This window comes from Spea bombifrons, chromosome 4, assembly GCF_027358695.1.
Source record: "Spea bombifrons isolate aSpeBom1 chromosome 4, aSpeBom1.2.pri, whole genome shotgun sequence".
NCBI classification, from domain to species: Eukaryota; Metazoa; Chordata; class Amphibia; order Anura; family Pelobatidae; genus Spea; species Spea bombifrons.
The window spans coordinates 98,033,328-98,047,184 of NC_071090.1; the positions used below are offsets into that span (position 1 = coordinate 98,033,328).

Below are 13,857 nucleotides of genomic sequence, written 5' to 3' on the forward strand. Positions count from 1 at the left end.
GTAGTTCCGCCCTGCCTAGGGCGGAAGTCTTCTCTGGGACTGGAAGAAGTCGGGTGATCAGCTGTCACCTTGGTTACGAGTAAGTGGGCTTACCACGTGATAAGTAAAATACAGAGTTTATATCGTCATCATACATATTCTGATATTATTGTCTGGTGGAATATCGGTATCCGAATATATTTGTTTATTTAACGACCCACGTGGTGTCAGTGCCAAAGGTGTAGGCTGCTGTTACTGATTATTTCTGGTGTTTGTGTGAATGAGCCTGTCACCTACACGTGTAAAACGTACAATACGGGGACATTTTATAAACGAATTTGTATATAATCCCAACAAGTTAATTTGAATACAAAGGGTGTGTATGTATATATATATATATATATATATATATATATATATATATATATATATATATATATATATATATATATATATATAGTGTGTATATGTTTATATAGTGTGTGTAGATACATAATGTGTAAATATCTATGTGTGTGTATACATAGTGTGTATGTGTGTGTATACATATGTATATATACATAGTGTGTATATGTATGTATGTATATATACATAGTGTTTCAGGGACAATAAGTGATCGGGGTATAAGTCTCGGTCAGGCCTGTGCCCTGAAATGGGGCGACCTGGGAAGATTTTGCGCAGAGGAAATATGTACATTCTGCTAGCAAATACAGATTTTGATGGAAGTGTTCGACATAATGTTTCTCTCACCTGTAATCCACTATTCACAATCACCACACACCGGAGACAGTCTGGGTTTGCACATGGTCCCTTGTTGCTAAGGGTTACTACCTTTTCTGTTACAAATTGCCATTTTTAGCATATACAGTGCCCTCCACTTATATTGGTAAATATGAGCAAAGAAGGCTGTGAAAATAGTCTTTATTGTTCAACCCTTTGATTTTTTCTTCAGAAAATACACAACAATACTCTGCTTTCATGGATATCAAACAATTGCAAACACAACACAGTTTATCCCCCCAATAAGTATATTTGTGGCACAATTATTGGCACCCCTATAAATTCATATGAGGTATATTCCCAGTGATATTTTACATTTTTAGTACACCTGGGTGACTAGGAATAGGAAATTGTGTAACCATGACTTCCTGTTTCACAGAGCTATAGATATTAGGTAGCACACAGGCCTAATTCCGTTAGCCATTCATCACAATTGCAATGGATATGACCAAGGAATATAGCTGCAAAAGGGTTGTTGAGCTTCACAAAATGGGAAGGGGCTATAGGAAAATAACAAAGGCATCAAAATGCCCATCAGGGCAATAATTAAGAAGTTCCATTCAACCTGGAAGAGAACGGCTGTCTATATTGTCTCAACGCACTGTGAAGACGATGGTTCGACTGGCCAAAAAATCTCCAAGGATCACAGCTGGAGAATTGCAGAAGATAGTCGCGTCTTGGTGTCAGAAAGACTCCAAAACTACAATCCATCATCACCACAAGATGTTTGGAAGGGTTTCAAGAAAAAAAGCTTTGCTCTTAACTAAAAACAAACTCAACTGTGTTCAGTTTGCCAGGCGCTACTGGAACTTAAAATGGGATCGAGTTCTATGGTCAGATGAAACCAAAATAGAACTTTTTTGCAATAAACGTGAGAGGTGGGTTTGGTGCATACAGAGAGGTAGCCATTTGGAAAAGTATATCATGCCCACATTTAAATATGGTTGTGGTGGCGGCTCTTTCATGTTTTGTGGCTGTTTTTCTGCCAGAGAACCTGGACATTTTGTTAGGATACATGGCATCAGGGACTCCCAACAGATATTAAATGAACAGCTGACTGCCTCTGCCAGAAAGCTTAAAATGGGCCGTGGTTTGGATCTTCCAGCAGGGCAATGTTTCAAAACATACATCAAGTTCCTACCATAGCCATCCCAGTCCCCTCACTTGAACCCCATAGAAAACCAGTGAACTGAAGAGGAGACTCCACCAGCGTCAACCTCTGAATTTGAAGGATCTGGATTCTGTATGGAGGAATGGTCTCAGATCCCTTGCCATGTATTCTCCTACCTCATCGGGCATTATAGGAGAAGACTCAGAGCTGTTATCTTGGCAAACAAATAAAGACCATTTTTCACAGCCTTCTTTACTCATATTTACCAAGGATGCCCATATTAGTGGAGGGCACGTTATTTAATACTGGCGATATGCTCTGTTTTTACTGGCTACTTGGCAGAAGAATTGTCTCTTACATTTAAGTGTCCTGTTTCTGTCCTAGATTTTTGTCCCATGATAATAACGGACTACAGAAACTGAATTGTCATATGATGTCATAAATTAGGTCATTTGTAATAATATGCATCAGTATTAATTGTTCGTTTAATTGGATAGTACATCGGAAAAGTAACTCGATGCCTTCCTGGTAATAATTAAAATGACGTAAACTATATTAGTCACCTAGTTGGACAGGGAAGGAATTTACCGGAGAGCTGAACATTTGAACTCCCAAGTTTCTTGGTGCTTTGTAAAGATCAACATGATTATAATAATGTGTAAACTCACTGGGATTGACCCTTTGTCGTGGATAGTAATATCAGGGAGTTGACATGTTAAGCTCTTCTGCAATCCCCCGGGTTGGAGAGCACTAAGTAAGTGAACAGGGTTATGGAATGGAAGTAGATGACACCTGACTTCAACAACTCTCTTCAGGAGCTGATGCTGGGTTCAGTCCGACGTGCCATCCAAGGCCCTCAGCTGATTCTCCAGTCTTTCCCCAGAAGAAGCATTTCACGACAACGGCCTCTGAGGATGAGGCTGCTCCAGTTTCAGAGTTCAGGTTCCCAGAGGATTGGTCTGGAATTAAAAGCTGGAGGAGACGTCATTGACCTCAATGCCTTTGATTCTTCACTGCCATGTGGAATGAGAGAGTTTCTGGAGGCTGGAGAGACTGCCTTGGAGAAAGCAAAGAGGTAAAGGATTGTGTTGGTACTGGGATGCCATAAACTTAAATGTGGGTGGCACCTGGGTTGCTGCCATGCCAGTGTTTTACCCAAAGTCTAAATATATATTTTTCCCCCAGAAAATGTGGTAACTCCAGCTGGCACTATAAGTTCAGGAGTAGTCATCAGATATTTCTCAAGCTGCTGCAGATCTTTACCTTTTCCCAGTCAAAATGTAGTATTATCTGAGCCATAGCTGAACAACTGGAAGTCTAATTCTTGACCTTCATAGCATTAAGCTTTCAGAGCGCAACATGCTAATGGCAGTGTATTTAAAGAAAAGGTTTTGTACAACTTTACTATAGAAGTTGCACTGCAGGATTGTCCCTAACACAAGTCACTAAGCCCGTTTTCAAGATAAAAATTTGTGAATTCTCACTTACTCAATAAAAATAAGTCAGTCTAACTTCCACATCTTGGACCACAGCATCTGCCACCCGACCAAGGTCAGTGGAGACTTCTTCAGCCACTATGACCTCAGTACACGCAAGATGTGTGTGAATCATCTACATTATCAAGTGCCAAGTGAATAAACCTTTAATAAAAACAAGCCAGTTCCTAACTTAATTTTATGGCCACTATGATCTTCTTGCACTAGTTGAAACCTAGAGGTGTGTCTTCTAGAGGAAACAAGTCCAATGGCCACAAATAGCTGCCTGGGTGTACGTCTAAAATTATGACTGCCAGGTACAATTTGAGCAAAAATAAATAAATAAAAGGTGAGAGCAATGTATTAAAACCTTTGCACAAATCCAACTTTTTAGATCACTCTATAGAACTAATTTCATTGTCAGCGTCACTCTAACCAAGGTGTAATCTCTTGTTTTTGTCTCTTGTTCCCTAGTGCTTTGGAGAGTGGCCAGCATGTCTTAAAACGATCGGATATTTCACTACTAGCTCCTATCACCAACCCAGAGAAGATAATATGTGTTGGCATGAATTACGTAGATCACTGCCTGGAGCAGAATGTCCCTGTTCCCAAAGAACCCATCATCTTCAGCAAGTTTCCCAGTTCCATAGTGGGTCCATCAGATTCCATTATCCTTCCCGCAGAAAGCGAGGTAAATGTATGCAAGATGGCTCTTGTGCATTTTTTTAGTGTTTACTGTCTGAGCGTTATTTCCAGGATACATTTTCTCCTATCCAAACTGTACGAGCCCGGTGTGCCTGATGCATCAGATGTGTGGATCTACACAAAACTACACACACATCACCGTTGCTCATACTCCCAGTTGTATAGCGCAGCCTCAGTATTTCCCAGAATCCTTTTTGCCTGTCTCCCCTTTGGAATGGAGTTGACTGTGTCTTCTTGCGTACAATGAGTAGTGACGCTATAACAATGTATCTATCAGCGCAGATAAACAGAGGGATATCTTGCATATTGTGAATGTAACTGGTAATTATGCAGAGAAGGTTGTGAGTATGTGAAAATGATTGGAAACCTGTTAGCTGTATCTGCTAGTGGTTGCCACTAGATGGCGCTGTTAGCCTTTTAATATGATTGTTGCAGCTCCCGGTCCTGATGGTCTCTGTTCTCTGCAGGAAGTGGATTGGGAGGTTGAGCTGGCCTTTGTGATCGGGAAGAAAGGGAAAGACATCAAGGTAAAGTAAAAGTGCGGCATTCACAAATATACCTGTGATGTGCTTCTCGTTGTACACACACTGGGGTTTTCGACTTGTTCATGGTACGTCCCGTCCATGTATAATGGCACATAAAAGATGAGTGACAAGGACATGGTCAGTGTACCTGAACATTATGGCGTCTGCCGTTGCACGTCACAGGCTCTGCACACGCTTGCACAGTTTAGACATGCATTTTGTTGCAGGAGGAGGATGCTATGGACTATGTTGCTGGATTTACAGTCGCACATGATGTCGGTGCTCGAGACTGGCAGATGAAGAAAAACGGCAAGCAGTGGCTGCTGGGGAAAACGTTTGACACATTCTGTCCCATCGGGCCAGCTTTGGTCACTAAGGACTCCATTTCAGGTATAGCAATGTTTATTATTATAGATTCTTAACACTTCATATTACAGGAATTAAGAACTGAGTCCTGCTCTTCAAATTCGGGTGTATTCACAAATGTGGGAGTTTGCAGAACTGCTCATTTCAACTCCCTTACTTCACTATACATTATGAAGGGCTAAGCTGACAAGCTTCTGTTGCCAAAGAGAGATGAGAGCATCTGTGTGTCTGATGGCCAGTCCAAGCCCTGTACAATGCATACTTAAATCAGTATGATTTCTTGAAAATCGAGTCACCTATTGAACTATACATTATGCAGGGCCAGCTCAGCTTGTCTAACTTGAGAAGCTCTCTGGGGTTTGTGCTTCATAATGTATACAATGCATAATTAATGCATGTCCAGTTATAAAAGATAAACATCCCGCAGGGTTAAAACTTTAATAGGCACTATGGTAAATGCAGTATTCACCATTAAAACAATGATAGATGCGATACAATTGTTTGAAGAGCTTCACATTTTATCTCATGTGTAATTAAGTAACATTTAGTTAATTATTCCTCTTTATAGCTGGTGTTATTTAACTTCCTAAACACAGCTTGTGAATGATCTTACTATACAGTTTGAATAGCATGGGTAAGACGCACATAACAGCATTGGATGTTTACCCTACCTAGCGATCAGATAACTGCTGCATTGTATATAGTCCAGCCTGTGAGTGTTTAACGCGGAGATACTCGAGTCTGTTAGGATCTCTACAGAGCCGCACATGCTAAACCCCCTCTTTACTCTGTCAGACCCTCACTGCCTCGGGATCCGCTGCCGTGTCAACAAAGAACTTGTCCAGGACAGTAACACAAGCCAGATGGTCTTCAAAACAGAAGCTCTCATTGCTTGGGTCTCCAAGTAAGTACGTTATCCCAGCATGGTCCAGGGCAGAGGAAACAGATATAAACGGAAACATACCGGAAGGACTACTGCAAGTATTAGTGACAGCGGTGTAATGCCTGCATAAGCCGCTGATTCGTGTACACGCTGCCCACCTAAATCGTGTCATATCGTGCTGCGGGACCACTTTTCCCATGTAAGCATTTGGTGTACAGACAGGAACTAGCATAGCCTGAATGTGTGTGTATACAGACTGCGTGCCAAGTAATAACTGGGCTTTGAGATAATTACTACTACTTGTAAGCTTGCAAGCAGGGCCCTGTCTACCTAATGCACCGGTTTGTCTCGTATTGTAAGAAGTGCTATGTAATTGTAGACGCTATATAGATAATAATAATAATAGTGCGTTAGCAGCACATGTCCAACTGGTAGTATTTACTACCACTATGCATTCAGCGTGTGATCACTGTCCAGGGTGCAATGTCTATGCATTCAGAATGTGATCACTGTCCCGGGGTGCAATGTCTATGCATTCAGCGTGTGATCACTGTCCCAGGATGCAATGTCTATGCATTCAGCGTGTGATCACTGTCCCGGGGTGCAATGTCTATGCCTCAGGGTGTGATCACTGTCCGGGGTGCAATGTCTATGCATTCAGTGTGTGATCACTGTCCGGGGGGGCAATGTCTATGCATTCAGTGTGTGATCACTGTCCGGGGGTGCAATGTCTATGCATTCAGCGTGTGATCACTGTCCGGGGGTGCAATGTCTATGCATTCAGCGTGTGATCACTGTCCCGGGGGGGCAATGTCTATGCATTCAGTGTGTGATCACTGTCCGGGGGTGCAATGTCTATGCATTCAGCGTGTGATCACTGTCCGGGGTGCAATGTCTATGCATTCAGCGTGTGATCACTGGGAATTGCAGAATATTCAGCGTAGTCATTTGAATACACAGAGGCGGTATATACACACACACTGACCACCTTATCCTTTATCAGGTTTGTCACACTGAAGCCAGGCGACATATTCCTTACTGGAACCCCTCCAGGAGTCGGTGTATTCCGGAAGCCACCTGTCTTCCTTAAGGTGAGGTAGAGTGCTCAGAACCAGTACGTACCCACAAGTAAGCACACTGTCAGATCACTCTAAAAAAACAGATATCTCAGGTACCTAACAGAAGCAACAAGCTCCAGATATTTGTCCAGGCCATCACGTTCTCTGGTCCTAGCCCTGATTGTCTCCTTTATCCTGAGCTGTACCGTGTGGTTTTGTTTTTCAGGCAGGAGACGTGGTTGACTGTGAAATTGATGAGTTGGGAATTATCAGCAACCCCGTGCTGTGATGACTTTTCAACGGAAGCAGGGACAGTGCCGTGTGTAAAACGTGCTTAATAGTGAAGATCACAAACACAATAAAAGGGAGATTCCTGATTTTTAATTACTTTGCTACTATAATCCACAGATGACCTGCAAGGAAACTCGTATCGATTTCTCTAACTGCAACAAATTAACTTTTATTTCAAAAATAACAGAATCGCTTTATTTCAGTCAAATGTTTAAATCAAAGTAACTGGAAAACACAACCCTTTATGTGAAAAATACATCAAATGACCAAACACAACAAAAAGTGTCTATACCCACTAAAGGTAATACACCCGCTCAGAATACCACAAATCACATACATACAGTGCTTATAAATACCCACATACAACGCCCAGTATTCCACGCCGTCTTCTACACCTTAAAAGTTGTAGACAAACTGCTGGATGAAACTAACAAGTTTCTGGCAATTTTCCTTCAGCAGGAACGTCTCTGATAAACAATATTCTGATCCGGGACTCTGCTGAGTGCGCACAAAGACCTGCGGGGGCAAAGAAATACGAAAGTCAGATTGTGTGAACATGGCGTGGATTCCCAAGGTGCATCACGAGTTAACATAAAAATAAATCAAGTATCGAGGAAATGGAAGAAATGGTTTAACTCTGAGCTTGTGCGGGTAAAATCTACAGCAATAATAATAAAAAAAAAATTAACCCCAATGTGAAGAAACGGGACAGACACTTACCCCGAGATCTAAGAAGGTTCGAAAGGCACAGGCAGTCAGGGAATACTCTGCACACTCTGGGGAAAAAGAGGTGACATTGTCTTAGCGACAATCGTATGCAGGCCAAATGTTTGGGGTCACCTATCTTTATATTTAGTTTAGAGGTAATTGTAGGGAATTGCGCTAAAGCAGTGAGAGAAGAAGTATTTTTTCCATTCACAGGCACAGCCTATTAGGAATCTGCTGAATGCAGTGGCTGCTTGACTATAGGCTGTATATATATATATAATTATCAATTTTATACCATTTTTAGTCCTTTAAAGGAAAATGACTTAGGTTATTGCTCATCACTACTTACACTATCATATTCCTTGGTTTTATTTCCATATAATAATCTTGTTGTGTGGGGTGAATTGTACGGATTTACGGACAGATCGGGCATCATGTCTGTACAATGCAACAGAGCCAGGGGGCACTGGAGCAAAGTCCCATAGGTTTCAATGGCATTTTTTACTAAGCGGTAAAAACTTTCCTTTTAATATAACAATGACGTATTAAAATAGGAAATGTTTAGAACCTCTTAACACCTGCACTATATATATATATATATATATATATATATATATATATATATATATATATATATATATATATATATATATATATATATATATATATATATATATATATATATATATATATATATATATATATATATATATAGTATCAAACTACAGATGCCCGTAATCTAAAGCTACAGACTATATTAGAAGGTGACTCAGACTTTACACCGTAAGATAGTAATGTTGCGGAGACGGATACATATAGCGCTCTACTGCTGGGTACAGGCTGAACTTCCGTGTAAATTATAGTAAGTGTCATCCTACACAGTGGCAAAATATAGATAGCATTGATATGTTGCTAATTTTGTCGAGTATTATGTGGAAAGCATTGTGTTTGTGGGACAAGCTAGAATATCCCTAGACTGATTAGGCGCGGAACATTCTGCAGCGCAATCAGAGATAATGCAGCAGCATGTGGGTGGAATCGCTCTTAAGGGAAGAGAACGTATCATTACTTGGAGGCAATTACACATACACCGGTTAACAATCCAAATCTAATAATGCTACTGGTCCCTTTACTGTGCATTTCATACGATACCTCAGACCAGACAATAAATGCACGGCTCTAAAGGTGCAAACTATTTGATCTATACACTGTGCTAGTATATTTACAAAGGGATTTTTGTAACACAATTAGCTACTGAGCTGTTACATGCACCCACAACCCTTTTACCAGCACTGTATGACATTTTTTCTAGTTAACATAAATAAGCATGTACAAAAAGAAACCTCATAGAATTTGGTAAGATCTGCCCAAAGTAGTTTGAAGTCATATTTCACATTACGCCTGATGCTGCTATAACTGGGTTATTATAGTAAGTGATGTTAAGTTGTATGCTGGACACGTTCCTCGCCCCACATATACACACAGTGAGTGACACTTACCGAAGGAGCCATCGTGTTCAGCTCTGTGCTGCAGATAAGCATGCAGTCTCTTCACATGTCCGGTCTCTGTATCTGCGTGAATGATGACAGATACAACACAATAAGTCCTTCTGCATTGATTAGAAAAAGTATTTCAAGGGGAACTGTTGCTGTCACAGGTTGTGGCGCAGCTAAATCCATTTGTAGCTTGTGTTTTTGGTGTAATTCTTTTGAAGATACACATGTAAACACATTACTTAGGTTACTTTAATAACTAATATATTTAATTGGTGAAATATGGCATGAGAGGGGTACTCCCACCATACTTCCATTATCCTTTTGTTATTGCCCTATGGTCAGAAGAAATATGTATGGAATATCTGTGAAAAATAACACAGATATGTTATCGTTTATATTCTTCAAGCATGCGCTTATCTACCTGTGATCCTACACTCACATAACATCCGGCGATTCCGGCGCCTGCTTGGGCTAATAGTGCTCCTCGGAGTGTGACGTCTGGCTAGTTAAGGCCACACAACCGCAGCGGTAACTGAATGTACTGCTTGGAAATCCCAGTGGGAAAACGGGAACTAAGTGATGCCGTGCAAAACATAATGCAAGTTTTTCTGCTCTTCTCCTCCAAGTAACAAATACCTATTTAGCACACATTGCCAGGTACCCTGCAGACAATACAAATATGCCCTATACGGTGGGGGGGGTTTAACCACACATATACAATGTTTTCAGTGAAATACCCCAAAGCTGGAAATGATGTTTGTAACTGAGGGTGGTTTTTCCTAATTCTCCGTTATTCATACCTTTCCTGCGTTCTCCTTGCTCCGCCAGACACTGAGCTGCTCGCTCGTATGTCCTTAGCACCGGGCCCAGGAGGTGACACAGGAACACAAAGAAATTGGCATTGGGGCCAGAACGGCCCAGCTGTAAAACAGAGCAGAAACGTCAGATATACCTCCTACCATCTTAAACCAAAGTCTGCAATGGATCATGTAACTTGTGCAATCTGTTACCATCGTGGCTCCCAACAAACTGCACCTTGTAGTAACGTTTTACTTCTTCCTCCGCGTAATCACTGTCGCTGTCAGTCATGTCATCCACAGCCCTCCACGTCAGCTTGTCGGTGAAGTATCTTCTCCCGGTATCACAAGCTTGCGAGGCAGTGGGGTCCTGACAACAGAGCAAGACTACAGTCCAACGGTCCATAATCTTCTAAGCACTGTTATGTATAAAGTAAGCTTATACGGCAATGTATCATTTCCTCCGCCAACCATGGTTGCACTTAATTGTTTTGTCAGTCCAACCACTGAGGGCAGCAGATTGTCCCTATCTTATTTTCTAACTGTGGCTGACATGCTATACATTACACTACAAATAAACATTGTAGCTGATTTTACACCCTCTATGTAAGGAACAGAAAGGTCGCTGGTCAAAATAAACGTCCGCTACTCACATCATACGTAGCAAGAAGTCCACACTGAATCAACTTGTCCAGGATATCCTGACACATGATGTATGGAGACTGACAAGGCTGTGAACACAAAACTAACCTCATAAAACTGAATATCTAGAGATAGGCAAGCTTGGAAAATCAAATGAGAGCAGTATTTTCCTTTCTTTACCTCAAGTAAGCTCTATGGTTGGAAATGAAAGTGCAGCGTATAGAAAAGCCTATGACACTAGGCTGCTGCCAGTACTTGTCTTGGCTGGTTACATATATACCCCGTATACTAAACCGAATATGCCAAACTAGGCTAGGTGCACAATGGCGCTTGTACCGTCTGGAGCAGCAGTGTCCTGGGGAGCAGGTAGCAGAGACTCAACACCTTGTCTAAGATCTCGTCTTGGGCAAACAAAATCTCCGATTGGCCAAGAGCGGGTATCTGGAACAGGAGTGCGTGCAAGCCACAGGCTTCAGGAGTAGAGAGACAAAGAGGATCACGTTAATGCAATGCGTAGAACGCAGACTAAAAAGCAGAAGCAGAAATGGGAGATGACAAGACTGTACAGCTATTTGACATGTATATCTAGTTTGTGTTCTAACTGTGTTCAGTATTGTCATCCAAAAGAGTATCGGTATTCACAATAAATGGACACGTACAAAAAATGAAGCACGTTCTTGAAAACGTGATATAAAATCACTGAAATATTACCTCCTATGGCTTCATAGATGAAGATGTGCAGAAGAGCAGCACTTTTGTACTCCAGCTCCAGTATAGATTCTTGGGATCCCCTGGACAATACAAATAGATCACCGGAAACAGCGGAGAACAGAGATACACTCCGTCGTAGAATCTGCAGGCTGTGGCGGACCAAGTCCCAGCGCTGACCTGAGAAACCCACGTCAAACCCGTGATGGAGAATGTCCTCTGTCAGCAAGGAGAAGTCTGCGAGGAGCCGGCATAGGGAGACTCCCTAAGAAGAGACAGCAGAATGGGGTTTATTCACATAACCCAAGTATAAGGACCAAAAATGAAATACTTTCCAGAGAAAAAGAGCACTAACTGGGATTCCTGTAATTGAAATAATGCAACTGAAATTTAGGGAATAAACCCCCCAAAAATGAAGGGTATTTTTATACAAAGCATCCTGGGGCTAAAAAGAGTGAGAGTACATTAAACATGAAGGTGTGACAGTTCATACAGCAATGAACATGACATGCGATGGGGGGTGTCACGGAGGAAAGTAAAACGGTCAGAGAAGACAATGCCGGGGATGGCAAAGTGAAGATATAATTGGTTGTCAAAGAAAAGGTGTAAGAGAACACAAGGAAGGAGAAATCATAAAAGCGACAGCTATTAGTTCCGCCACGACAATTCATGAGACCTTTAATGTTTTGAACTTTGACAATACTCTATTACCATAATTGCTATAGAATGATTACATCTACATTGTCTTCTTTGTTTAGCTCAACACACAGGAAGCTTGTGTTAACGGAGCCCCATATTATACCGTGCCCCAGCGATCGGCAGACACTATGTAAGGAGCCCCCATCTTCCCGACGTACTCACAGCTCGGTATCTGTACAGCAGGAGGCCGGCCGTGATGTGTGAAGACATGATGGCCGTACAAGAAACAGCAGCTAGAAGACAATAACGTAGATATGCCTTTGATAAACATAAAGTGCTCCTTCCACATAGTGGTAAAGACTTGACGTTCTATGTGCTAAAAAAAGTTCATTTGAAAACTAAGCCAGAAAGGGAGAAGGTTGATTTCTCCAGCTTCCATTCATAAAACATCACGACTGCGCTGAGTCAAAAAGGCAGGTTATTTGGCAGGTTACCAAGTGATGATAATGCAAGTCTAACCCGTCGGATAATTCAAGAGCAAAACGTTCTGCTTTTCATTCATTCACTTACTGATAAAAAAAAAAACTAACAAAAAAAACAGTAAAAATGTGGACATTAGCTTAATATGGGTAGATAAAAAAAACTATTTAAACAGCTAACTACTAATATAGTTTATATCTCCATTCACCGCTTAGTGTATTCATAATTCAAGTGTGTTACTAAATAAACACGGTTCAGGGCTGCATGTGTTTTGATATTAGTGTTTGGGCATAGAGGAAGGGCGCTGCGTTGCTCCCAATAATATGAAAGGTGTGGAAAAGCCTTATGGCTGAATATTTTTGAGGTAACTCGGACACGCGCATATAAACAGCCATGGGACTGACTGATCTATTATGTCAACTCTGGTCCTTAGAGCCCCAATAGTGCCAGTTCCCATCACGGCTTCACAAATGCATACTAAGAAAGACATAAGGCACCCGAGGAGATATTAAAACCAAGAAATATTGCACTTTAAGGGTGGGATATTATGTATGCTGAAATCAGACCTGTCTAAAGGCCTAGAGCATTACTGTAGACTATTATACCCAGATTTGCTGCTATACCATCAGTTGCTATGTATACATGATGTCCGTGTAATGGTTAACAGGGGATGCAATAGGGCTCATGACCCTATGTTTGTTATAATGGGAGTATTTTCTCTATATTTATTTTGTTAGTGGTGCATTTTGCTGAAATAAGTATTGAGTTGTTTGGGTCTGGAACAGACGGACATGTCGGAGACGTACAATAGCTGGAGAGCACTTGTACTTCTGTAGGGTCACTGATCAGGGCACCGCGCTGGAAATGAGCCATGTTTTTTATAAAGCCGTTGCATCCCCCCCACTCTTTGTTCTCGACTGTTGTCATCCGACAAAAGATCCCTTCAGCGGTGTACGCAAATCCCGAACGTATCAAATTGTTTCAAAAAGCTCCCAGACAAAGGGAACAAGAGAAACGGTGCAATTTACATTAATGAAGAGGAAAGAAATGAGAATAAATCCATCTGATGCTCGCCTACGACATGATGCAGGGAGGAGCGACTAGTGCAGGGGCAGAGAGGTATCGCAAAAAGATTAACCCGATCTGTACACGGCAGGGGGGGGTGCGTCTAACCGTGCCCTTATCCCTCCCCGCCGGGTGTCAAACTGATGAACT

The 13,857-nt window shown here is 41.6% G+C and overlaps 2 protein-coding genes across 2 annotated transcripts in view; one reads left to right on the plus strand and one right to left on the minus strand.

The window, feature by feature from the left end:
• Positions 1 to 7,265, plus strand: LOC128492192 (fumarylacetoacetate hydrolase domain-containing protein 2). Its single transcript, XM_053464661.1, has 8 exons — positions 1 to 79; positions 2,686 to 2,945; positions 3,820 to 4,036; positions 4,518 to 4,577; positions 4,802 to 4,964; positions 5,736 to 5,844; positions 6,827 to 6,914; positions 7,108 to 7,265. The coding sequence occupies exons 2-8, from the start codon at positions 2,692 to 2,694 to the stop codon at positions 7,168 to 7,170; spliced, it is 954 nt and encodes a 317-aa protein (XP_053320636.1). The 5' UTR covers positions 1 to 79; positions 2,686 to 2,691; the 3' UTR covers positions 7,171 to 7,265.
• The window catches only part of GPAT2 (glycerol-3-phosphate acyltransferase 2, mitochondrial), a 22,537-nt gene continuing 15,932 nt past the window's right edge, over positions 7,253 to 13,857 (minus strand). Inside the window, exons 13-21 of the mRNA XM_053463791.1 lie at positions 12,385 to 12,455; positions 11,527 to 11,788; positions 11,152 to 11,285; positions 10,827 to 10,904; positions 10,412 to 10,543; positions 10,114 to 10,297; positions 9,380 to 9,451; positions 7,893 to 7,948; positions 7,253 to 7,688 (exon numbers count right to left, since the gene is read on the minus strand). Coding sequence (XP_053319766.1) covers positions 7,569 to 7,688; positions 7,893 to 7,948; positions 9,380 to 9,451; positions 10,114 to 10,297; positions 10,412 to 10,543; positions 10,827 to 10,904; positions 11,152 to 11,285; positions 11,527 to 11,788; positions 12,385 to 12,455 — 1,109 coding nt within the window. The 3' untranslated portion in view covers positions 7,253 to 7,568. The remainder of the gene's footprint in view (positions 7,689 to 7,892; positions 7,949 to 9,379; positions 9,452 to 10,113; positions 10,298 to 10,411; positions 10,544 to 10,826; positions 10,905 to 11,151; positions 11,286 to 11,526; positions 11,789 to 12,384; positions 12,456 to 13,857) is intronic.